This window comes from Dermacentor silvarum, chromosome 1 (genome assembly GCF_013339745.2).
Source record: "Dermacentor silvarum isolate Dsil-2018 chromosome 1, BIME_Dsil_1.4, whole genome shotgun sequence".
Taxonomy (NCBI): domain Eukaryota; kingdom Metazoa; phylum Arthropoda; class Arachnida; order Ixodida; family Ixodidae; genus Dermacentor; species Dermacentor silvarum.
The window spans coordinates 322638036-322665627 of record NC_051154.1 but is presented as its reverse complement, the minus strand read 5'-3'; the positions used below and the strand labels follow the sequence as shown (position 1 = coordinate 322665627).

The window sequence follows — 27592 nt, the reverse complement described above, 5'->3', positions numbered from 1 at the left end:
ATGAACTATGCCTCAAGCAATTCCAGGCTTGTAAAGAATGGCACAGTCATTTCATGTTGCCACTCAGCATTGTTGAAGTCGTGTTACCGCACTGTAAACATTGCCTTTCTTGAGCAAGTTGATCAGTTGAGAGAGGCCGGGTACCTGCTCGCTGTGATGCTGGTGTCATGCGCTAGACTAATGAAAAAACTTGAACAGGATAAGGAACTATGAACAAAAAATTTAAGGCAGAAAGAATTAGCTTTCAAGGTTTCAATGATTCCATATGTGCATAGCCTTTCACACAGACTTAAAAAGGTGGCTGGGAGTTATGAAGTAGAAGTGGTGTTTTCGGCTAAAAACAAAAGAGGTAATGTGTGTTTTAGAGTAAAAAGTAAGTTCGAAAGTAAGGGTGATGCAAAGAAAGAATGTAGTAGTAACATCCGCATAAGAACCAATTTCTTGATTGTGCGAAGAATGTTGAGTATCAGGTTTCTATGACATGTGGTCATGTGTACGTAGGGCAGACTGCAAGATGCATTAACACAAGACTAAGGGAACACTTGTCCAGTCTGAAAGGTGGCCCTAGTAAGCATTTGGCTATGCATTGTCAAGAACATGCGTGCTCACCTTGTCTTAGAAGCACCGACACATTGTTTAGGCAACGAAATCAAACCGCGAGGGAAATTGTGGAAGTGCACAGGATTGCAAAACTAAAGTAAAAATGCATCAGTCATCCTTCTGTTTCATTGCTAGATAAAGAGAATTCGCTCCTGTCATCTTATCTTTAACGTAGTTTCATCTTAAGTGCTCGTTTTATGTGCATTGCTGTTTTTATGCTGACGGGGTCGCGCTGATCCGTGGCATTTTTATCACACGTCTTGTTATATGCGCTGTTGATGCGTCCTGTTGATTAGATTGAGCAGATCTCTGGGTTCTTAAGCAAATGGTTCTCCGTCCTTGTTTGTTTGCGCGCAGAAAATTTTTTTAATAAAAAGAGTTTTTCAAAACTGTAAGGAGGTTTTTACTGTGTGCAATTTAAAAAAAGAAAAAAGCTTCACAGCTGTTACTAAATGCACTCTCCAGAGCTTTACACTATGCAGCTGTACTAGTTTACACAGAATACACTTCACCTCTCGTCACAGCCCAGGTGGCTATTCAGGTTTTTCAAAGGTGTTTCATTGTATGGGACGGCACATACAGCATCACTTATTTGCAAGATATTGCATTCCAATTCTGTCATATGAGATAAATTCATTAGAGAGTTTTAAATTGCCCTAAATGTATTACAGCTGTGGACCAGTACACTGGCAGTAGCTTGCAGTAACTATAGCTTGTGGAAATATAATTGCAACTGCCATGTTATGTGTACCTGCTAGTGCACAGGCATCGGCCACAGAAATCTTTAGGGTACACTAGTTTCTTCTATTTTGGAGTACGCATCCTCCACCAGATTAAAATGTGAAGTGGATTGTCATTTGTGGCGTATACTCCTGCGTAAACTTTATAACCATTTCTCCTCATCTGCTCTACAGATCATTGTTGCTACAACTGCAAAAGCAGGGTGCCTGTTTACAGCACCTGTAGAGAGCAAAGTCGGCGAATCTTGAATGAATAATCATATAATTTTAGTATTTTCCAGCAAAGTTAACACTTCGTGTCTTCCACTGTGGTGTTTTTCAAATTCTAAGGTTGGCACATGTGCACAAGGTTTCACGACAGTATGTCATTTTGCAGGAAAAAGTGTATTTGCGCGTGATGTTCTGCTGCACAGAATGTCATGAGTTTTCTTATGTGTCGGTCACCATCTCGCAAACTGCTCCTTTCGGAGTTGGAAGACAACATTAATGCGAAGTACAGTTAATGTTCAAAAAAAAAGGATGTGCCCTGTGATCCCCTTATTTTCAAGGGGGGCGAAATGCGAAAACACCCGTCTACTTAGATTTAGGTGCACGTTAAAGAATCCCAGGTGGTCCAAATTTCCGGAATCCCCCACTATGGCGTGCCTCATAATCAGATCGTGGTTTTGGCACGTAAAACCCCATAATTTAATTTTTTTGATCTCCTTATTCTCCTCACTTGATGCCTAGTGTTCTAATAGCATGATCGACACGATGAGCATCAATGTGATGTGCAATTATTGTGTATTGGGGGTCAGGGTACATTCATTTTAGCAGCTTTTTCGGTTAACTTGAATCAGTATTGTAGAATGCTGTTTGCTTCTTTTACTCATTGTTACCAAATATCACTTTTGACTGCGGCAACAAGTATAATGTTGTTTGCTAGCACTCCTGCCAACCGATATAACTTGAAGGCATCTGTGATAAAAAGAAACAGCTAATGATTTCCCAAGAGCTAAGGTCCAGTGAGACCAATAAATTTTAAGCTAATACCTGTGGATGGTACTGCTGAATGAATGCCCATCCAGTAGGACTGTCCATACCATTTTCTTCCATAAAATTACATTGAAGATTTGAACAGAATATGAACGTAGACTTGTCTGCAAAGCGATCCATTTCCTTATCCAAGTAATACAGCTTCAGCAAGAAGACTGAAACTTCAAGTCGTCAGTATTGGCATGAACATACAGTAAACAGTGCTAAACTTTTCCCTATCTTGCACCTTTTATCATTTCCCGTCCCATTTTTTTCACAGGCTGTTCTTTACTATTTATGGTCATACCCAGTTTAATTTGGTGTCCTTACTTATTTAATATTTGACCAATATCTTTTTTTCTTTATCGGATCTTGGTGAAATGTTTATTGATAACGTACCTTCATTTGCCATTTCCACTGATCTTAACCAGACACATCATGTTACAAAGTTTATTTTGCCTAATTCTTCATTGCTTTTTTGCCAAATGTCCAAACAGTTTATTTTAATTCCTATGTTGATTTCTGGGTAGAATAGGTCTACTAGGTCTACAGATCGTTTTCTGTTTAGGTCATCCCTACTCATTGTAACAACTTACAGCAGTGCCCCTACACACTCCATCACAATCACTGCGAAACACACCCTTCCTACCTTTATTTTAACACTTTGGTTTCTCTTGACCTACTATATGCACCAGATGAGGGTAGGGGCGAGTGAGCTATGCACATCCAAAACCGCTGCCAAGGAAAACAGTTGCTGCCCTGATGACACGTATCTGTTGAAATGTTGGCTACAGCAACATCCCTTGTTTTGACAATGTTGAACCACGTTCATGGTTTTTTAATAATTCAGTTACCACTTTGTTGTGTTCTGTGATTGACTTTTGTTGCCACTTAGTTTAGGATGGAAATTCATCAATATTATTTGTTTCTCCTAACAGCAGCAAGTTTATCCTTGCAAGGCATGTGGGAACAGCTTTCACCAGGAAACAGTGCAAGACGAGTGGTTGAAGAAAATAAAATTGCTTCTGTGATGTAAAGTACTTGAATAAAATTTTGCACTTATTTGTATATATGTCGTGCAATTCATTCATATCACAAAAAGCAAAGTGTTTGATCTTTTGAGCTATTTCAATGTGTTGACCAGACAGTTTTCTCCATAGCGACCTGCTGCTTCTGCAATGAGCTGCATTCATGACATTTGCATTAAAGGATATGTACTATCGGGGACAAAAGTGTCCAGAACGTGCGAGTGTCGACCAAACTGCATCTCTGCACTATCAGCCGCTATCATCTGCGTTGCAGACCACTTTCCGAATGCAAATGTTAGCGTGGCTGATGCCAGCAGAAAGTGCACCAATAAAGTTCGGTCGTCATTCGCACATTTTGGGCACTTCTGTCCCCGATAGTACATTCTCTAAATAATCAATATGCTCTGTAAAACAAAATGCATGAAACACCTCTATTTTAACGATTGGACCGTATAGTACAGATTTAGCATACGGAGCCTTTTTATTTCTGAGTACGGAAACACCTGTATGTTAACGGTTGGACCGTATAGTAGAGATTCAGCATACAGAGTCTTTTGTTTTCTGGATACAGAAACACCTGTATTTTAACGGTTGGACCGTATAGTACAAATTCAGCATACGGAGCCTTTCGTTTTCTGGATACGAAAACACCTGTATTTTAACGGTTGGACCGTATACTACAGATTCAATATACAGCGCCTTCCGTTTTCTGAATACGGAAAGCGCCTGTACATTAACGGTCGAACCATACGATTCAGCATACAGAGTCTTCCGTTTTCTGAATACATAAGCACTCGTATTTTGTAATACGGTCTCTATTTTTACGGTTGTCCGTTCTACGGAAATGACCGTTCTTTACTTACGGAAAGTGTTCGGTCACAAATTACCAGCAGATTTGCCGTAAAACCAAAGCAATTTTTTTACAGTGTAGTCCAAGCTAACTCGCTCCATTACCCAAAAGCGTGCCGTACAATGGCTTTACCCCAACCTGCCTATATCTACGGCGGTGCACTCTTTACAGTGCTATAGTGCAATGTGGTTAATTTTTGGCTAGAATGGCGCTAATTACGCCCGTACGGGTAATTTTACCTACTCTTCGACTATAATAATGGCTTCTTTTGTTGAGACGAACGTTTTGATACCACTTGCGACTCGCTGCGACGCTCTGGAGGCGTGACAGGGCCGGTTTTATGTGTGTGCGTGCGCGTGTTTATTAGAGAGAAAGCTCTACTGCGGCATGTCTCGCAAGGTCATTCCTCGTGTCGCAATGACCTTGAACCACCGCAGCGCAACTCTGGCAGGTGTGACGTCACGCCATGTCATCCGCTGCGGAGAGGCGTTGCAGTTGCGCTCGCTCGGAACCTCGCCCTTTCGGTACCACGTGACTAAGCGAAGCTGTAACGGCTGCTTCGCCGCCGCTTAGTCGCTAAGTCTCGCCATGGATTGCGCGCCGACTGGGTCATCTCTGCGTGCCTTTCAGCGCAATCGACAGGCTGAATCCAATCATCCAGTAGATATAGGTAGACAGCAGGCTGCGAAATCTCATGCAATGGGAAAGTCGGTTGCTGAAATGCAGGAGCAAAGGGAGGCCAGATTAGCAGGTTATAGAGGAGCTTACCAAGCGTGGAAGCGTCCATTAATAAAACACTATGTGCACAGTCTTCGCAAAACCAAGCCAAACAGACCTTTCGTTCGTGATAACTAGGTTTACAAGAGTTAAACGAGGGCTAAACAAGAGTTAAACGACAAACACTGCTAGCGAAGTGTTTGTCATCTGTGTCAGTTTTTGTCCTTCGCGCTGTGCGTCGTTTTACCAAGAGTTAAACCTCAGCCACTTTTTTTCCGCGTTTGTGCGCGCTGCGTGCGAGCGTGTGCGCGCACTGCGTGCTTGTGTAAGTGGTTGCAGGATTCCCACATTTCAAATACGCCAAAACCATGTGAACTCTTCAAGAGGTAGCACGCGCATCTTCTGTCTGACGATGAGGAAAGAAGAAATTGCCACGCGACTGGCCGCTCGAGGCGCTTTGCATTCATCCGCGGGCTTCTTTCACGCTCTAAAAAACTTGCAAGTATTGATCAACAGAAAGCTGTATCGGGAGTTTTTCATGGCACTCTACAATTTTCTCTTTGGCCCTTTGGTAATTAGAACAGCACTTCTCGAGTTAGATAATTACAATTAATTAAATCTCAGTAACGAATATATTACTAGCCGCTACTCCATTCTACTGGAAACAATATGCGCTAGGTTTTCTTCGAGTAACGCAATTGCTCTTTTTTATTTTTTTTAGTTGGTGCATAATAGTATGGACACCCTGTATACGCAAAATGGAATATGGTCACGTATTAACATTACGTTTCAGTCGTGTAGCGCGTGCACGTATTCGTTGAAATTTATCAGTTGCTTCTTTTGTTTTTGCTGCATAAAACATTCAGGGCTCGGCTGTCGGCACAGTTGCGCCTGCGCAGTCAACGAGCCTAGTCAGACGCGAGATAAATTGGTTTGCACCACGACAGTTCGCTTTTGGGAAAACTTTATTGTCCCACTGACCAGAGTGCAACAGAAAAAAAAAAGAACAATGGCGTTTTACGTCCTCCACCTTGCACAAAAAAAACCAGGAGAGAACTTCCGCTGGGAAAACCTGCAACAAAGGAATGTCACATGTATTGAGGGGCACGAAACCTTAATTGCAACCATACGAGATATGTCTACCTCAATTTGTTCGGGTGAACAGTGAATGACTGCGATCTCGATTAAGTGACTGATAATTAACAAATGAAGGTAAACGTTCGTGCACAATGAAAAAAATAAATGCCTATAACTAGCATGGACGCTAATCAGCATAAAGTGGGAGCCATTCGAGTAAATTCATTCATTGTTTTTAAGATATGTCAGCTAAAGTAGGCCGACTGTGCCCTTTCGAAGAGCACGATCACGTGACATAAAATTGTATGCGTTGTTGTCGGCCTAGAATTACCACAGCTCAGAGAACTCGAACGAATGGGTTGAAAGCAACAGTCGTACCACGAACGATGCGAGAAAGCATTGTTTGCGTCAAACACACCAACTCACAGACCTCAGGGCGACGGGAGCAGCAGCACCTCAGACGAAGTACATCGAGGTCTGGAGTGCATCCAGGACCCGGACGGCCTCAACGTACTGGCTGGTGGCAACCTTGTCCCCACTGCCCCCAGAGCAGTCACTGCTGGAGCTGGACACGTCCACCTTGCTCACGATGTGCTTCTTGGCCCGTGACGCGGTCAGGTGCGCGTAGTAGACGGGCGCAGGGATGCTGACGCTGCGAGCGCATCGGGCGTACGTATGGCAGAGGTAGTAGTTCAGCTTCTGCAGCTGGTCCGCCTTGAAGTTGGAGTCGTCCCAGACGATGTAGTAGTGCGCGGGGCGGCTGGTACCCTGCAAACAACCACGAGAGGCATTTCGAGGGGCTCACCGAGGCTGCATGCTGCTGGCACCACTGCATCAGACACCCGTAACGAATCAACGTATATGTAGCCCCGTGTGTACAGCAACCCTACACATCAGTCCTTTACAGAGCTCCGTTACCCAGGAAATTGCGCAGTCAATCAACGAACGGCGCCTAAATGTTGTCGCGGCGTCAAGAAATGCGAGGTACAAACGAACGTGTAAGCAGGAACAGTAACTAGACCGGACGGCTTTTAATAGTCACTGCTTCTTGCTCTCTAGGTTTTTCCCAAGTGCCGATATGTCTTGTTACGTTGTCGTCTTTGCCGAACTACAGACAGGGCAATATGCTCAGTCCAACAATTATACGCCATCAAGCACATAATTACTTAATTAGAGCGAATATGGCTATGCCTTTTTTCCCAGGGTTTAATTGGCGCAAGTGCTCGGTCGGCTTCATGCCAAACGCACCGATCCTATACACAGTCAGTTGAGTGCAATAGTAAAATGTACTCATTCCGTCGTGATGAAGAATCGGAACTGATCCCGGACCCGGTATAAATCGCGATCGTGTGGTGGGGGTCTGCGCGTCTTGCTGGGCGGGTACGTATTAGCTATGCAGCAATACGCGTAGTCGATGATGAACAGCTTTATAGCCCTTTATTAACCGCGTCACGAAAAATTTGTTTAACTCTCATAGATTCTAAAATGGATGTTGGACCTCCATAAACTTTCATACCCTAGAAAAGCCTGTTGGTCGAGTTTCCGCTGAAACACTTGAGGTGCTTTAATTATAATATGGTATATATGTGGTTAAAAAATATGGTGATGAATGTAGAGGGCAACTGGAATATGTTTAAGACGACAATTTTTAACCTATAACAGAAATATGCACCTATTCGAGGAATATTCTCAAATAAAATACATCTTGGTACAACAAGTACATCAGCCAACTTGCTAACGAAAAGAAGAATTTGTTTTTCCAAGAGTGAAAATCTAGGAACGTTTCTCATTGGTTATCTTACAAAACAGACGCTTCAGCGTGTTCTTATTTCCACTTGAAATGCAGCAAATTTTCATTTTTAAACACTACACTCCCACACATGCCTACTAACGCGACAGGCTTTTGGAGTACGGTAAAACCAATAACACCCCAAAGTAGTGCCTCAATAACCCAATAATATTAACCTAGTAATAACCCAAGGTTCTGCGCCTCTGTTTTGAATGATGCTTTCGTTCAGTCATTTTCTTCCGCAACACTTTGTCACATATGCCCAATATCCAGAGTTTCCCAAGGATCCGGTAGTTCCTTTAATCGGTTGGGATCTCAGCACTGATCGACAAACTAAAGCTAAATTCCTCTTGTTAGGTAAATCATATTAATAAGAAGTTCTTAAAGAACATTTATAAGAGTGCTGCTCAATTATTCTAAAGTATTGTTTTCGCAATCATACGACTCAGGTTATTTACCCGAAGACTGAAAAACAAGTCGAATCATGCCAATTTTCTCACTCAGGACAATGTAACCCGGTAAACTTTCCGCATAGTTCACTTACGTCAGTTCCATGTAAAATTTTAGCATATTTTTACACATCTTGTCAATTTTATATAGAACAAAGTTTTTTCTCCACCTTACAACGTGCCTTCCCCAAGTTTTTCTCGTGCAAACTCAACCGATAACTTTCTATATACACATCTAAGTCACTGACTCTGGCTTTATTGTGGATTGTATTTAGATTTTTCCGAACCTTTTGATAATATTAATCACTTTGCTCTTACATAACCTAAGTGCGTTAAATGCTGACCCGGAAGTACTTAACTGGATCCGTGAATATCTATGCTGCCGTGTCCAGTATGTTACAGCTAACGCTCTCCTCCAGCTCCTGTCGGTTCTGACGTAACCCAAGGTTCAGTCCTTGGCCCTATTATTTCTCATTTATATTAACGACTTGCCTAACACCATTTATTCCCGAGTTTGTGCGATGACGATTCTGTTATTTACCGGAAAATAACGATTCAGACGTGACACTACTTTAGAAAGGGCCACACGTGGCGCTTGGAAATAAATACTGATAACTACAAAAGCATGCGCGTCACTAGGCGTGATGTTCTTTCTCCGTCCTATTTCCTTAAAAATACCTCCCTGCAAATTACATCGTCCTATTGCTACCTTGGTGTTTACATATCTAGCAACTTGTCCTGGAAGCATCTTGATGATGATGATGACCATCCTCATCAGCCTATTCATGTCCACTGCAGGACGAAGGCCTCTCCCTGTGATCTCCACTTACACAGGTCTTGCGCTAGCTGATTCCAACTAGCGCCTGCAAATTTCCTAACTTCATCACCCCACCTAGTTTTCTGCCGTCCTCGACTGCGCTTCTCTTCACTAGGTATCCATTCTGTGACTCGAATGGTCCACCGGTTATTCATCCTACGCATTACATGGCCTGCCCAGTTCCATTTCTTCCGCTTAATGTCAACTAGAATATCGGCTATCCCCGTTTGTTCTCTGACCCACACCGCTCTCTTTCTCTCTGTTAAAGTTAGGCCTAACATTTTCCGTTATATAGCTCTTTGAGCGGTCCTTAACTTGTTCTCGAGCTTCTTTTTTAACCTCCAAGTGTCTGCCCCATATGTTAGCACTAGTAGAATGCAATGATTGAACACTTCTTTTCAATGACAGTGGTAAGCTCCCATTCATGATTTGACCATGCCTGCCGTGTGCACTCCAAACTAATTTCATTCTCCTGTAAATTTCTTTCTCATGATCAGTGTCCTCTGTGAGTAATTGACCTAGATAAACATACTCCTTTACAGACTATAGAGCCTGACTGGTGATCCGGAATTCTTGTTCCCTTACGAAGCTATTGAACATTATTTTTGTGTTCTGCATATTAACCTTCAACCCCACTGTTACACTTTCTCGGTTAAGATCCTCAATGGTTTGCTGTAATTCGTTCCCGTTATTGCTGAATAGGACAATGTCATCTGGGAATCGGAGGTTGCTGAGGTATTTACCATTGATCCTCACTCCTAAGCCTTCCCAGTCTATGAGCTTCGATACTTCTAAGCATGCAGCGGAGAGATTGTGTCTCCTTGCCTGACCCCTTTCTTGATACGTATCTTTCTTCTTTCTGGGATTTTACGTGCCAAAACCAGTTCTGATTATGAACACGCCGTAGTGGAAGGCTTCGGGTTAATTTTGACCACCTGGGGATCTTTAACGTGCACTACAACGCAAGCACACGGGCGTCTTTGCATTTCCCCACCATCGAAATGCGGCCGCCGCAGCCGGGATTCGATCCCGCTACCTCGTGCTCAGCAGCGCAAAGCCTTAGCTGAATAAGCCACCGCAGCGGGTGATAGGTATCTTTCTACTTTTCTTGTGGAGAATCAAAGTTGCTGTGCAATCCTTGTAGATATTTGCCAAGATATTTACGTATGCCTCCTGTACTCCTTGATTACGCAATGCATCGATGACTGCTGGCATCTCTACTGAATGAAATCTTTTTTCATAACCTATGAAAGCCATATAGAGAGGTAGAGTGTACTCCACAGATTTCTCTATTACCTGATTTATGACATGGATATGATATATCGTAAAATATCCCTTCCTGAAGCCAGCCTGTTCTCTTGGTTCGCTGTAGTCAAGTGTTACCCTGATTACATTGGAAATTATCTTGAATATTTTATACAATACCGAAAGCAAGCTTACGGGCCTATAATTCTTCAATTCTTTAGCGTCTCCCTTCTTATGAATGAGTATAATGTTGGCGTTCGTCCAGATTTCTGGTACATTTGAAGTCGTGAGGCATTGCGTATAAAGGGGAGCAAGGTTTTCAAGCATGATATCTCCTCCATCCTTGAAAAAAATTGACTGTTATTCCATCTTCGCCAGCAGCTTTTCCCTTGGTGATGTCTTGGAAGACCCGTCTAACTGTATCGCTAGTTATAAAAGGAGCCTCTGTATTCTGTTCACCACTATTTGGAATGATTGTAGCTTGGCTGCTCTGGGTACTGTATAGGTCAGTTTAGAATTCTTCCGCTGTTTTTACTATGTCATCGAAATTGCTGATATTACCCTGCATATCTTTCAGAGCAGACATTTTGCCTTGTCCTATGCCAAGTTTTCTTTTCACTCATTTCATGCTGCGTCCATATTTTACTGCTTCCTGAACCTTTTCCACGTTATAATTTAGGATATCCCTTACTTTCTTTTTATTCATCAGTTTCGACAGTTCAGCGAATTCTAGCTGACCTCTCAAGTTTGCCACTTTCATGTTTTGCCGTTTCTTTATTAGGTCCTTTGTTACTTGGGAGGGCGTACCTACTGGTTGCCTTGGTGTTTTATCTCCCACTTCAAATGCTCCTTCTGACATCAGCCTAGTTGCGGTTTCATTCATTACCTTTATGTTGTCTTCATCGTCCTGTTCTAAAGCTGCATATTTTTTTGCGGGAACCAGCCTGAATTTGTCTGGTTTTACCATTACTGCGTCTAGGTTGGCCTGTTTCTTCTTGACTAATTTTATTCTTTCTTTCTTCAAATTAAGGGAAATCCTAGACCTTACTAACCTATGGTCACTGCATTTTACCCTCCCTAACACTTCTACATCCTCAACTACGCTGGGATCGGCAGAGAGTATGAAATATATTTCATTCTTTGTTTCTTCATTAAGGCTTTTCCAGGTCCACTTCCTGTTGTTGCGCTTCCTGAAGAAGGTATTCATTATTCAGAGCCTATTCGTTTCCGCGAATTCTACCAACATCTCTCCTCTAGTGTTCCTAGAACCGATGCCGTAGTTGCCAATTGCTAGCTCACCAGCCTGCTTTTTCCCTACTTTTGCATTGAAGTCTCCCATGACTACAGTATACTGCGTTTTCACCTTTTCCATTCCTAATTAAACATGTTCATAAAACTGTTCTATTTTTTCATCGTCGTGACTGGAGGTTGGGGCGTAGGCTTGTACTACCTTCATTCTATACCTCATATTCAGCTTTATTACGACGACTGCTACCCTCTCGTTAATGCTGTAGAATTCATCAATGATACCCACTATGTCCTTATGGATCAGGAATCCTACTCCAAATTCTCTCCTATCTGGAAGACCTCTGTAGCAGAGGACGTGGCCGTTAGTCAGCACTGTATAAGCCTCACCAGTTCTAACTTCACTAACGCCTATAATACCCCTATAATTCTTCAAATAGCTCTGCAAAGATAGCCTCACTGGAGAGGGTGCGCAGGTTAAATGTTGCCAGGGTCAGTTTCCAGTGGCGGCCTGTCCGGACCAAAAGATTCTTAGCACCCTCTGCCGCGTCGCATGTTTGACTGCCGCCTTGGTCAATTGCTTCACCGCCGCTGGGGACCGAGGGCCATGGAATAGTTATTCGAGTCATTAGGAGGTAGTGGCCGAATACTGCACCAGGGAGGCCAATTCCTGATCTGGTGAGAGAGTGACTTTGTCGGTGATATTTTTTTTGCCGCCGTCAGGCGCTACTCCATGCCTGAAATGCGCCAACGAGTAGAACATGTTTTGTTGACAGGGATGGTGCCGCCATCTAAGAGAGGTGAAGCGAACTACTGCAACGTGATATTCACGAGCGCTGATGGGCAGCGCTACGGTACTCAATCACAGCAACGCGTCGTATTTCTGGGCTTTTACGTGACAAAAGCAATTCTGAATCATGAGGCACGCCGTAGTGGAGGGCTACGTACTAATTTTGACCGTCTGGGGTTCTTTAACGTGCACTACAACGCAAGCACACGGGCGTTTTTTTCGTATTTCGCCTCGATCGAAATGTGGCCGCCGCGGCCAGGTTTCAAGCTTGCGGCCTACCCCTCCCAGTCCCGACCCAAACGCGCGCATTTCAAACCGGGTTACTCGAAGCATACCCATAAGCAGCTCCACTTAGAGCTCACTGACGAGGGGTGCGCGCTAGGGAGCCTATATAAATTAGCAGGCTCCCTAGTGCGTGCGCACTCGCGGCGGCGCCCAGCGCTTTTCGCGCTAAGCCTTCCCGCTTGGCGCATAGTCCCTTAGGTGCGGGACTATGCTGGGGAGCATATTGACCCTTTTCGCGGCGATCCCGTGGCCGCTACCATGTTTGATCACGTAGTGACGCGTACATTGCTAGTCTCAACTGCCTCCGTTGCCTCCGTGTTTGCAATAGATGTGTATGACGTCAGTGCGGCTTAGCAAACCTCTATTTCGGGAGATATTGTAGACTGTGAAAGAGTGGACTTTACGTAACTTGGCCACAGCTTCAGGGAACATGCAAAAGCGCTTTCAAAGCTCATTAAGCTACGTCCAAACGGTGCGAACAGCGTATATGGTGCTTGCTCTAAAATCAGGGCTAAATATGTATTCCAAACTATCCAAATTATGTAATAGGATATTAGGATAGTTAAAGTTGTGATTTTGATTAGCGGGGGGCCCCGTTGCCGACGCATTGTTGATTGCGGGCAAGCATTCGGTGGCGAAAGGCTCTGCATAAGGATCATAGTGTCGTTGGCTGCGTCGTTAAGCGACCGAGATCGTTATTGCTGAAATTATTAGAGGTGGGACAAGGAGCAAGCAGCAGCAATCACTTACTACTGTCAGTTCGAGTCTCATGCCGCTGGCGAGGGGGCTTCCTGTGCTTCACGACAGGTCGGTGGCAGAAAGTTGTTGGATCTGCGTTGGGCTTCAGATTTTTTTTCCCAAGTTCTTGTAATATGCGTAATGATCTCTTAATAGTTAAAGCGAACCAAACGTTAGGCTACTTGAAAAGAAAGGTCTACCTTGCCCCACTCTCACTAAAGTTGTTACTTTACTCTAAGAACGTTCTACTCCAGTATTATATATCATCGTTTGGACAAGCGAGCGAAGACGATGAGGGCGAAGTGACGCGACCAAGCACCCTGAGCTGTTGGGGACTCGGGGTAGCGTTTAGGCCGGTGATCATCCATAGGGACGAATACGTCCGGCAGTAAGAGCGAAAGAAAAAGGGTTTATTCTACAATATTGACAGTGGCTCCAGATATAGTAGCCCACTCCATGTAGGAGCATTTTGACTGACTCACTCACTACATAGCTCAGCACACATGAGAACAGGTCAGGACACACCCACTGAACCAAATGTGTCCGCTTATAAAGCAGTCGTCTTGCCTAGTTGACCCGACTAGCGAATCTGACGACCTTGGTGCGGCCAACCAGAGGGGCTGTATTGTTCACAGAACTCCGCCTCTAATGGGGCACCCTCATATTTGCCGCCACGGCGCGGCCATATGGGAAACCGAGATCGTCGCTGTTTCCACGGTAGTAATTCCACAAAGTTTGCCCATTCGCATCAATACGTGGCATCTGCGTGACGTTCAGCTTGTCATGGTCGGTGTCGGGCACTGTCGCCCTCTGGACGGCGCTGATGGAAGGGGCTGCCTCGGGGGCAACACCCAAAGGAGGCGCCCGGCCGATTCGGGACGCAACAGACTGTTCCACCACCGAAAGATCCGACCTGAGGGTCACCAGCCGTCAGGTTGCCCGAAGCGTCGGTGTTCATTCGCGACCTCGCGATTTGTCATTGAAACGATGGCCGATGGCACACTCAAACTTGAGGTCCCAGCATTAACTTCGTTGTGGCCTTCTCCTTGGGAACACACAAGCACACATACGACCACAAGGCCCAGGAAAGCGCCATGCTCGCGCCGAGAGTCATCGAGTCTAGCGAACAAACCAACGCACCGACCTTATCTACCAAAAGCACGAAAGCAGCTATCAAATCCCTAAACCTTCGCTGAAGTCCACAGTTTTTCTATGAGCCGAGGATCCGCAACCTCCTCGCAACATCTCATACGAAAGAGTCATTCCCAGTGACAAAGCACCACATGGCGCGCATGCGCCCGAATTCCGCTTAAATCCACCAGGCTTCGCTTGACCCAATAATTTGGAAACCTAAATTTTTGCCGCCAAAGTCAGCTCTCATGTACCTCCGAGTTCTACAAAACCAGATCGTCGTGCTGCAGAGAGTCAAGGTAGAATACTCGAAATCGCCCTCAATAAGTTATAAATGAAATTTCACACGCAGCACAAACGCCGTGAACCGTCTGTTCGTAATCTACGTCCGTTATTAACGCACGTATTAGTGCCACTGAGAGCCTCTTTGACTTTATGGATGTACTATCAGAGTCACTCACTTTGGGGTCAAAACTTATACTTGCGACTCAGGCACTATCCTTTTCTTTCTCGTTCGCAAAAGGACACGCACTACAGAAACAACAAAACCAAATCTTGCGGAAATTACGCGCTGAAAACTAGAAAAAGATTCGCGCTTATTTCTAAGTACTTTCACGCACTAAATGAAACTCAAACCGTTGTTGTCTTCCAAATACACGTTAGAGAGACGCACCAACGCTTTGCTTCTTGATGTCTGCGCATGACACGCCTTAAACTAACGGTACAAACACATTCGAAAAAGGTAAAGTTACACAACAGTTCCTTCAGATAACGCGTTTTACTTTCAAAGAAATAGTCTCGCGAACATTTCCAAAAATGAACTGACAATCAAGCACGCCACTACAGGCTTCAAACAAATAACGTGGACTTGATGTTGCAATTGTAGATGACACACACAAAAAAGGAGCCTATCTGCTTAGAAACAAAAGAACGACATTGTTGTTTTATGCGACCCCTGGTGACATGCTGGAACACCAGTGCGGTGGGGGTCTCTATTCGTGCCACTGGGTGGAGCTGGGTCTCTTCCATGCCTCTTTGCTACCACCAACCCAGCGTGGCCATGCCGATCATGTGACCCGTGCCTCGCTGACCAATAGCGAGTATTCCCCCACCATAAAACCACCTGCAATAAACGCGGGAGGGCAGTCTCCCGTCAGTCTCGTCGAAGCTTGTCTGCGTGTCTTCACTTTACGCGCCCTCCCGGCGTTCGGCCTCTCCGTCGGCCCGACGCGCGTTACGCCGCGTTCCTGCCCTACACAACAGACATGTTGAAAAAAGTATCGTAAAAATTAATGCGTGAGCAAACCATCTCCTTCGGAATATTCCTGAGTATCTAAAATAAACGAATAAAAAAATCTTGAAATGTGCTTATCGAAACGATCTCGAGTCTCAACGATATCAAAACGTTTGACCAAACAGTAAAAATAAAGAAACATACAAACTGTTGTCTCCACAAAACCAGTATTGCCGCTTTTCGTTCCGAATAGCAGCCTACGGTTGCGTCAAATCTAAGCCATACTCGAGGCGGGATTCCTTATATAGCAGTCAACTAGGGAATCCAAAGGGCACGTATGTAATTCTCCTCTCTGCTGACCCCCCGACACTTTACATGCAGGCATCATGCCTTCTGGGCGTCGTGCGACGACTTCGCTGCCGTGCGTGACCAATCGTGACCGCGCGTCTCAACCATGAAGTACAAGGCTTCCTTTGGAAGTTATGCTACGAGACAGATTGGTATGCGAGATCCATGATTCTCATCTTCAACAACGGTTGCTAGCTGAGGATAAGCTAACGTTTAAGAAAGCGTACGAACTCGTTTTGACTGCTGAATCAGTAAGAAATCAGCAGTGACAGATTCAAAGCACTCAGGAACAGGCCGAAAATTTCTATATACATTGTCAGAATGTTCGCGAGTGCTCTACAAGCAAGGCGCCTCAGTGCTTCCGATGTTTAGCAGACCATACCCCCGAGAAATGTTACTTCAAGAATGCTACGTGTAATTTCTGCCGCAAAAAAGGTTACATCGCGAAAGCTTGCCTGTCAAAAAAAGGCTAAACCACCGAAGTACCAATGCAGCCATCGTTTAGAGGAGGACGAAGTTTTAGAGGAACAGCAAGGCGGCCTCTATGCTGTTTTTCAGAGGGAACTAGAGATGACAACCACAGGTAGGTTCGTCGTGACAGTATGACTGTGTGATCGGCCACTCAAGATGGAAGTAGACTCGGGAGCAGCGTTTTGTATAATAAGTGGAGTGACGTTCGCTCCCATCTGGCCTGACGATGTGCCCCGGTGTCAAGAGAATGCAAGCTCGCTTTACGGACAGGGCCGGGAGAATGTTTGGACATCCTAGGCTCCGTGTTATCAATGTATCTTTCAACAACAACAGGGCACAGCTACCCTTGCCCGTGGCTGGAGGAGTCGGAGCCAGCTTATTAGGAAGAAATTGGTTAGAAAAACTGGAAATCACGCTGCATGGACTGAACAATATTGTTACACATGTAGCAATATCACCGAAACAACAATCGATGCTACATTAGGAAGTTCTCTGCGGTGTTCGATGAAGCTCTCATTGGACATTCAGGGCAACCTGTACGCAATGACCTTGCTTGAGATGCGCCACCCAAGTTTTTGAAGTGCCGGCAAAAGTCTTTTTCAGTCATTTTTTCCGCGAACATCTCGGGAATGGAAGCACCTTTCCCGAGACATTGTTACTATTACTGATAACAATGCCTTTAAACTAGCACTACCTAATATTGTATAAATAGCAGCTATTTTGTACTCATCACATATTATTACTGTCTACTTTTCCTAACCTGACTTTATGTTCATTTCGTTTGTACCTTAGCTAACATTGTATTAATACCAGCCATAATTATTTCTTCTTTTTTCTGTAACATACCGCATTCTTGTAACCTTTTGAATCTGTTCATACCGCTCCCCTCTGGAATGCCCCCTGGCTTTGAGGTTAATACAAATAAATAAATAAAGTGCCATTTGCATTACTAGATGCTGTATGTCGAGAATTCGACAAACTGCAGGCTCAAGGCCGGATTGAGCTAATCTCCACCGCTGACTGGGCGACGCCAGTGGCCGTCGTGAGGAAGAAGAATGCATCCTCAGGATTGTGCGGGGATTAGAGGAGCACCGTTAAACGCAAGCATCAAGCAAATGGCGTATCCTTTGCCAATGGCAGCTGAGTTGCTTGCAACTCTTCGAGGAGGACAGATCTTTTGAAAGATTGACTTGACACAGGCTTATCAGCATGTGCACGTCGACAAAGGCACTTAGGAGATGCCAACTATCAACACAATTAATGGCTTGTACGCAGTGAAGCGTCCACCATTTGGCGTTTCGGCCTCAGCATCTATATTCAAACGCTTCATGGACACTCTGCTGGCTGAAGTGGCCGGTGTTTGCGCCTATTTAGACGATATCCTCATCATGGGAGCCTCAAATGAAGGTAATCTAGATCGACCGGAAGCAGTGTTGCAGCGTTTGCGACAACCAGGTCTCGAAGGAAACAAGGAAAAATGCAGATTTGCGTTACGCGAAGTGCAGTTCCTGGACTACAAAGTGAGCGCTAAGGGAATTGAGCTAACGTCTGAAAAGGTTGAAGCAATAACGAGTGCGCCAGAACCAACAAACAAGTCCAAACTACAATCATTCTTACGAACGATAAGTTTTTTACAGCCGGTTCCTCCGAGACAAAGCGTCCATCGCCGAACCTGTTCATCGTCTATTGGATAAAGAAGCTAAGCGGAAATGGGAAGCCCCGCACAAAGCCGCTTTCAACAAACTTAAAGGAGCCCTGAACCATTTTTTTTCCGAAGTGGAGAAATACATTTGAAGTGAAGGGAAAATAGACTCTTTCAGAAATACTTTGCCGCAAAAAGTAATTCAATGCGTTCTGCAGAAGCGGAGTTATTGGCTATAAACACGGCCTCCGCTGTGCTCCCCTTGCTTCTTCAATGCCTTGCACTGCGGAAGCTACGGCGGAGAGGGGCCACAACGCTCCGCCTTCAAAATGTGACCGTGGCGCGCAGTTCAAATTTCATTTTGCATGTTAACGTAGACGCCAGAACTTCCGATTTTGGTGCCTATACTACGTGCTAAACGGAAGCCAAACGCTGTTATCCACAGCGAGCAGCCCGTGGACTCGTGGCGGCACCCCGCGGTGGCCGCGGTGTAGCCGACCGCAGCGACCAATAGCAGCCGCGTATTAGAATGTGCTTTATTACATAATAAAACACACAGAAGAGAGTGAGGATCATGAATTCTGTTGAAACGAGAGCGCTTGAGAAAAAGGTAACTTCGTGCTTCGCTTGCGAGCTCCACGCAACGCCTACGATATAGCGAAATTGGGCTGAGATGTTCATAGCAGCGTATTCTACCCGCGGACTATAGTACTTCGCCAAACCCGAGGGGTGGTTCAGGCCCCTTAAGGACGCACTACGTGAGTGTACGTTTCTTGCGCATTATGAAGACTATCGTCCACTGATGCTGAGCTGTGATGCTTCGCCTTATGGGTTAGGACCAGTTCTTGCGAAGTTCGACGGAAACGGACACGAAATGCCAGTAGCGTTTGCGTCAAGAACACTCGGCAAATGAGAGAGATACTATTCCCAACTAAATAGAGAAGGGCTTGCAATTGTGTTTGCCGTCACGCATTTTCATGAGTAGATTGCCGGTGGGAAACCTACTCGTAGTGATGACCACAAGCTACTTCTTGGAATAATGTCTCCTAGGAAGCACATTCAGCAAGTATTATCACCCCGGATGCTTCGTTGGTGCGTGATTTTGAGCGCTTATGACTACGAGTTGTACCGATAAGCAAAAAAACATCAGAATGCGGATGCGCTCAGTCGACTTCCTCTTGCTTTCGATGTTTATTAGCTTGCGGCACAAGGTGACGTGTCGATCGAAGGTTTGCGCAAACCTTTAATGAATGCGGAGGAAATAGCAAGGCTGACAGTGGAAGTTTCCACGCTTTCGCAAGTTTACAAGGGTATACACTTCCAACTCTACAAGAGTCGGGTACAAGAACTTTGCACGCACCGTGGTTGCGTATTATGAGGCACATGGGTTGCGATTCCTAACGCTTTGCTCGCAGTCACCTGTGGTGGCATGGATCGGACGCCGACATCGAGACCAAGGTGTGGTTGTGTGAGACATGTCAGATGCACAGCCGTCTTCCTCAGACAGTTGCAATGCTGGAATGGCCCCGTCCAAGTTTACCATGGGAGGTCGTTCATGTTGATTTTGCAGGGCCGGCGAACAACCACAGCTTTTTAATCGTAGTGGATGCCTTCTTCAAGTGGCTTGAAGTAGGACAAGTGAAGTCACAGTCTACTTCCCCATCCACGGATGTGCTACGATCACTGTTCGCCACTTTTGGTATGCCGCAAGTGGTAGTTTGTGATAATTGCACATCATTCGTTTCGTCGGAAATGCAAGGCTTCTTCGAATTGAACATGATCAAACACGTAAAGTCAGCTCCATACCAGCCGGCTACAAATAGACAAGCAGAGCGCACGGTAACAGAAACGAAGATGGCACTCAAGAAACTGACGGATGGAAGCCTCTCCTACCGGCTGTCACGGTTTTTGTTTAAGCAGCATACGAATTCAGGCCTGCAGAATTAATGTTTGGCAGGCAGCTTCCGTCTCATCTGGATGCGCTACACCCCAGATTAGACACCGAAATGGGAAGGTGAACGACATGAGAAAAGATTATGCGCCAGGTGACAAGGTGTGCATAAAGAATTTCCTCCTAATGCATACCCGGATTTGCCCACTGAACCAGGGATGCGTGAATGAACGCAGCGATCAGAACAATCGCAACCCGTTCCTGACTGTATACCACGCAGTCGCTATGGTCGTGTTCTGAAAGCGCCAGAGCGAGTAGGCATTTGAACACGTCAACATAAAATTGACTGAGATTATATATCAGCATTTTGACAAGTGAGCGAAGAAGAGGTGAGTGAAGTGGCGCGACCAAGGAATGAGCTCATGACCAAGCAGCCTGCCTTGCAGCGTTCTAAAATGCAATAAAAGGCACTTTACAATACCCAGCTAGACTACGCTTAGCCTGTTTGGGATCCACACAACAGGACACTAATAACAATCATTTGTTCCCACAAACGGAAGGGACTGGAATCACTTGCCCGCCTCAAGAAAGTAGGTGTGCGTGTTCATCTGTGTGCGTGTGCATGTGTTGTGTGTGTGTGTGTGTGTGTGTGTGTGTGTGTGTGTGTGTGTGTGTGTGTGTGTGTGTGTGTGTGTGTGTGTGTGTGTGTGTGTGTGTGTGTGTGTGTGTGTGTGTGTGTGTGTGTGTGTGTGTGTGTGTGTGTGTGTGTGTGTGTGTGTGTGTGTGTGTGTACGTGTGTGTGTGCGTGTGCGTGCGTGAAAGAGAGAGGAAGATAGTGAAAGAAAGAGAAAAAGAGAAAGAGAGTGAAAGAAAGAGATATAGGTCCGTATGCCACTCACTTTGCTTTTGAAAGTAATCTACGATTCGACACCGCGTAACATAGCGCCCCTCCTGGTGCTTTCTTTCCCTAAGGTGCTTGCACCCCTCTTTAGGTTTAATGTTTGTGCTCCTCATAAACAAGAGTTGGTGAGTGGTGTTTGTGAGAGTCTGTATTCTTCGGCCCGGCTACACCACGGCATAAAACAACTTCGCAAAAGTGGCAGCACCTGCCGCGAACTTAGTGTCCAAGGTAACTCGCCCGTATGGAATCTATTCTAAGACTGTTATGTGCAATGCAACGGCTTTGTCAAGCAAAATCTCTAGCGCAAGTGCCATTGTCATCTGGCAACTTTAAAAATAATCTCTCTTTCTGTTTTTTCTTGTTTCGTTTTTCAATGTTTGGTTTCTGCGTGCCAGAACCACGATTTTATTATGAGGCACACCGTAGTGGTGGACCTGGAATTATTTTGGCCCAACTGGGTATCTTGACGTGCTCGAGACAAGGGCACGTTAAAGATCCACTGGTGGATCCCCTGGTGGTCATGCAATGCACGGGACACGCGCGTTTTTGCATTTCGCCCCCATCGAAATGCTCCCGCCTCGGCCGCGATTTGATCCCGCGACCTCGTGCTTAGCAGTGCAACACCATAGCCGCTAAGCCACCACGGCACGAAATTTTAAAGTTTGCCCACGGGTAAAACGCTTTGCGCAAGGTGCACCGGAAGGATCCCTGGCAAAAAGCCATTCGGAGACATTTGCACGCACCTGGATGCCGAAGTGGCTGCAGAGGAAGAAGTCAAAGTCCAGCGGGTGCGTGACCACGGAGTCGACGGTGGTGCCCGGCGGCACGTTGCGGAACTTGCCGACGCCGTCGCGGTCGCTGGCCGGCATGAATCGCGTGTGGTGGCGCTTCTGCACCACGATGAAGGTGAGTGCCGGCTCGTACGACTCGTTTGGTGACAGCTCCTTGCACGCCAGCCGGATGGCGCTCACCTGCGAGATGGACGAGACGCGCCCTTCTATATACATAGGTCGCCATTTGTTATCCACGGCGGGAAAAGTGACGCCAAGTTGGCTTTAACAGAACGACGAATACGGTTATAGTTGGTGCATGTTCGCTGTTATTTCGCTATTCACACTAACGGGAACAAGACGAACACTGACTGGAAACAAAGACGCACACTGACACGAACAAGGACGCTTCTTCGTGTCAGTTTGTCTTTTTCGGTCCCAGTCGGAGTCCGTCGTGTCTCCGTTAGTGTGCATGGCGGAAAAACATTAGAGTTTCCTTGTAAAATCTATTGAAATCTGGCCCTGCAATCGTTCAGCTTTACCGCAGGAATGATGTAATATAGCAAGTGGATTAAACAAATATTTGTGCTTGTGACGTTCTTTTGGTATTAACAGGCTTTATGTGCCTTTACTACATATAGCCCACATTTCCAAGCAGTCACATTTTTCTGCGCACATGCATAATCATGGAAATTGTTGCATTTGAATTCAATACTGTCTAGAATGTGAGAAAGTTCAAAGTCACATAATTCCCATGCTTGCCGCGTTTCCAGTCAAAAAAATTAGATTTTGCGGTTTTATGTGCCAAAACCACGACCTGCTTATGAAACACGCTGTAGTAGGGGACTCCGGAATAATTTTGACCCCTGGGTTTCTTTAACGTGCACCTAATCTAAGTGCGCGGATGTTTTCCCATTTCGCCGCACTTCAAATGCGGCCGCCATGGCCTGGATTCGAACCCGCGTCCTCGTGCTTAGCAGCCCAACATCAGGCCGAGTCGCATTTGGCATTTCCTTCAAGCATTTTTGCAGGAAACTAAGGCGCGTAAGCAGCTTCGATGGCAGGATATTCGGTCGTACTACTGCGTAGTTGCAAAAGTCTGACAGAATTAAAAAAAAGTCGCAGTTTCGCCCGGAAGGCCAAGCATCTATGGCGATAGCAAATTAGCATAGACAGCTATACGAACTAAGGATAGTAGTTTTACCTAACGTACAAAGTTGTAAAGATTCGCTTACTAACTACATAAACGAGCACGGTGTCACGCGCGCACAGGTAAACATGAACACATCTCGCTCGATGATCGCGGAAATTCGTCAAAACGCTGGAGTAAGAAAGCGCGCCAGCGGCAGCGAGGAAATTTACCTTCGCACTGGCTATCGCTTCAACGCGAACTAAATGGTGAATGCAAAGCCCATGCGAAGCTGCCGGCACTCGGCGCATGTACTTTGTACCTATCGCAGATCGCTTTCAAGATGAGGCTCCCGCGGCGCACACTTCAGCCACATCGCAGATCGCTTTCAAGATAGGCGCCCGCGCGGCCGATCCGTCCGCAGCAGCCGCAAGAGCACGTGACGCTGCGAGACGGATTCTCAATCCGTGCCACAATTTCAGCATTGAGTGTGCAACTCTGCGTGAAACAGTTCATTGGCTCGACTAGCAAGACCGTGTTGCTCTATTTCTTGTCTATATGGTGCTCCAGTGCTATTGAAAGACGCACCGACCCGCTATGTTGGACACTCTTACCTCGCGGTTTCGGACTTGGAGGAACTGTCCCTCGCTGACGCCATCGCGGTAGAAGATGATGCGCTCCGGCTTGTGCCTGGTGGCACGGAAGAAGGCCTTGAGCATTTCCTTCACCATTTCCTTGAGGTCCCTTATGATCTCGACTCGTGCCTTGGCCTCGGCGTGCTCCATCTGGATGCAGACAGCGGCGTGGAACTTCGACAGGATCGAGTCGAGGCTGCCCACGCAGGCGGCGATCGAGGGCCGGATTCTGTCGCCGGGAGACGGGTGGGACACGTCGGCGCCGATGATGATCACGGGCTTCTGGAAAAGCGCGGGCTTCTCTTGCGCCAGCAGGCTGTTGTTGGTGCCGCCCATCTTGGCGTTGATCTTCTGGCATAGGTTCTGCACGAGCGCCGCGTTGCACTTCTTCACAACGTTGTTCTCCAGTAGGCACTGGGTGCGCAGTCCGAGCTCGGTCTCGGCGACCTGCTTGATCTCGGCGTAGTTGGTCGTCTTGGCGATCACGATGACGACCATCTGCAGCTTTCTGTGCTTCTGCTGCTGCTCGGCCAGGATGGAGCGGATGGAACGCCGGTTGTGGTCGGGCGCCGATACCTCGAGCGGCTGGTCGATGCGCATGCCCAGCTCGAGGCCAATGCGCGTCAGCATCTTGACGAAGTTTTCGAGGCTGTCGCACTGCGCGAACCGGCTCAGGCTGACCAATGTCCAGCGGTCAATGGTGGCCGGCTTGTAGAAGTACTGGCCATGAAGCTCCCACGTGCCCTCGCGCGGCTTGCTCAGGGAGTCATTCGCGAACACCAACGAAGGGGGCTCGAGCACTCGACCCTTGAGCTGCGTTGGATCGGTGCTGATCTTGATGTTGAACTCGCGCAAGTAATCCTCGGTTCCATTGACCAGGTCGCGCACGGACTGGCGGATCTCCTGCAAAATCACGATGAAGCGTGAAATTTATTCGCGCGAACACGGCGATGGAGACGAGTATGGACTTGGCTCTCATGCGGCTGACCCTTGTATACAGAGTACTTATTTTCTCAAGAGACGTACCAACAGTTTTCGGCTAATTTGGGTTTAGTTCACACAAATTGGAATTTCAGGTGTCTCAAGCAGCCTAATAATGCGATACTATATATACAGGGTGTTTCTACGAATACTAAATATCATTTAAATATAGCCGTTTTGAAATAATAGAACAGTTCTTTCTGAGACATGCCTTAAGTGGTGACGACCATGAGGTGAGGGGTGATACATGATAAATAGTCGGCAATCAACAATTCTAAATTTACTTATGCTTTTAGTTTCAGCTGGCTGATGATAATTGGGAAATTAATGCTATCTTTCCGTGCAAGCCATATGAACTCTTGGATTTGGGAAAAATGCGATTACCCGCGCAACTGTGGCACAACGAAATTCGACCATCAGTGCGCGCGAAACCTAAACTGGGAGGCTACAGCAACCGAAAAGCTGCACCCCTCGAGGCGATGTTCTGTTCACGTCCCCAAGCAGCGCTGGCTCCCCGCTTATGGGTCTAAAACTAACTGAGCATAAAAGCCAATTCTATTTTCATCATTAGAGACTAATTAACCACGTATCACGGCATGCATCCGATGGAACCGTCTTTTTAATAAAAAACGGCAATTTTTAATTATTACGTAAAGTGTTCGTCGATACACCCCGTATACAAAGTTTCTGACAGTTAGTGCTCGGATATATTAGGATAGGTTACTCTCCCCCTTATGTTCGCCGAATGCAGAGACTGGGTAGGGCGAACACAACGAATACCTGGAAGCGCTTGGAAGGCGGTTTGGCCGTGCGCTTGATCATCTCGGCGGTCTGGTTTTCGTTGAGCTTCTTGCGGCAGTGCTGGCCCTCAACCATCTCGCACACCTCGAGCGGAATGAAGACCGGGTGCTCGAGGCTCCCACTCTGCACGCAAAGAAAGTGCGGGTACGCCAGGCGGCTGTAGCGCTTCCCGAAGTACTCGGCCACGGAAGTCCTCTTGCCACCCTCGCTGAAGAAGATCTCCTTTGCCGACTCCTTGGTGACGCGCACGACCTTGTACTTGCGCGGGTAAGGCAGGTGCGTGACCTTGATGCGCAGCCCCTTCAACTCCTTGTTAAGCCGCGCGTAGTGGAAGTCGCGAAGCTGCTTGAAGTCGGCGGGCGCCATCTCGCGCCGGTTGTCGCTGAAGATCTTGCACATAAAGCTTACCAGCGGAAGAGACTCGTAGAAGGCGGTCGCCGACAAGTCCACGTTCAACATGGGCTTCCACTGGGCCGGACGCACGCTCGTGTAGTAGCCGAGCCAGACCTCGCGGCCGCCGCCCAGCGCGTTCAGCTCGGGCGGCGGGGGCAGTTTGAAGACGGACCGGCCGACGGGCGTCATCTTCATCGATGGTCTGTGGCGAACAATGATGTCGATTGCCTGCAGCACCTCCTGCGGCACCGTGTTGACGCGATTCTGGTACACGGCGTGCAGGGCGTCCAGGTTCACCGTGGCCGCGTACTGGATCTTGACGATGAACTTCTGGATCCTCTGGTCCTCGTTCAGGTCGACGGAGAAGGTGCGCTCGCGGAAGTTGAGCTGGTGTCGCGTGTACAGGTTCTTGCGGCCGTCGAAAGCCGGGATGCAGTTGGAAAGATCGTGTCGGTACTTCCGGATGAGCAGCTCGATTACTAGCCGGTTGATCTTGGTCTGAGGCAGCGGTACTTTTTCTGCTCGGGCACCTTGGCCCTCGCGGAGGTCTCGGAGTAGATGTCCACGTCGTAGTGATAGACGTTGCCGTCGGGGATCTCGATGTTGAAGTGGTTGGCGACCAACTGGATCGGCCGGCCAAACTTCCCGTGCGCGGGCCGCCGAGGAAAGTGCGAAGGAAGGGACCTTTCCATCTCCTGCAACACAATTGTGCGAGTTTCATCTATCTAGAGAGCTAATCGAGTTTTAGCTTGACCGTAAACATGTTATATACGAAATAATAGACGAGAACATTAGACGAGTAAACTTTCGCCCGACGGTGCTACGGCGACTTGTGACAGCGGCGCCGATGTGGAAAAGTGAGGCCGCGCGGTCGCGTCGTCGCGCAGTTTCCGCGTTGTTTACATTGTTGTGACGCCCGAGGGTCCGAGAGGCCACGTACGAAGGTCCCATGGCCGGTGTCGTGCCAAGTGCCGGGAGAAGAAGATATCCAGAGAGTTGAGAAAAGCGTTTTATACACATATGTACATGTTTTAAAAGCAGGGCTCCATGGTGATCGGAGCTTACTACAATCTAAGTCCTTGCATGTTCGAGCGACCCTCACAACATGCACTCAAGCTCCGCTTTTCATGCAGTTTTCTGTTTTCGGCGGTGACACATCGCCTGCTTGCGCAAGAGCGATCCAAAGATTGCAATGCGGTTTCAAGAAGGTTCCCGACGCTGACAGCTTTTGTCGTGGCGGCAACCTTAAGAAAAAGGAGCGTCTGCTTCCACACGTGCATGGCGTTGAACAAATTGTCGACGGTGATGCGACAAGAAAGCCAAGTGCGTGTTGCCGGTGCCTGGCAACATCGTATACGAAGTCCAGTTAGAGTTATACACACCGAGTTCAGTGATTCAGTCACTTTTATTTCGCTATGATGCAGTCACAATGCGGTCATGCATGCTTGTACAGATGTGCAGTGACTATTGCCGTTGGTTTCGTTGGTAGCTGGGCGCGCACACACAGCTGCTTTCATTTTAGCTCCCAGGGAGTGTCTCCAGCACTGTGAGCACAGAAACAACGCATGCATTAGGCACCAATAAGCATGGCACTACACTCACGAGAAAGATCCTCTTCTTATTCTCAGTAACGTGGCCTAGCGTATAGCTCATTATAGCCTCCTAATTAGGTTCAGGCAGAGTCACAAATTAAGACGTTTTTGGCAAACTGTACACGCCTTTAACATGCACTGATTAGGAGATGTTGCGGGAATCCTCCGGTCCTATGACCGCCGCACGCGCAGCGAACGTCGCGTCAGGCGCATGCGCGCCAGGGAGAGTTAGGAGAGGGGAAACTTTCCTTCCGCGGGCGGCGCACGGGAATCGCAAGCGCTATCAGCG

At 46.9% G+C, this 27592-nt stretch overlaps 1 protein-coding gene across 1 annotated transcript; it reads right to left on the bottom strand.

Annotated features, from left to right (window-relative positions):
* Positions 1-6470: 6470 nt before the first annotated feature.
* LOC119442888 (protein argonaute-4-like) lies at positions 6471-26403 on the bottom strand. The gene is given in 5 exon segments (XM_037707943.2): positions 6471-6794; positions 21746-21973; positions 23516-24439; positions 25298-26211; positions 26214-26403. Coding segments are annotated over 5 exon segments (2568 nt in total). The 3' UTR covers positions 6471-6482.
* Positions 26404-27592: the final 1189 nt, after the last annotated feature.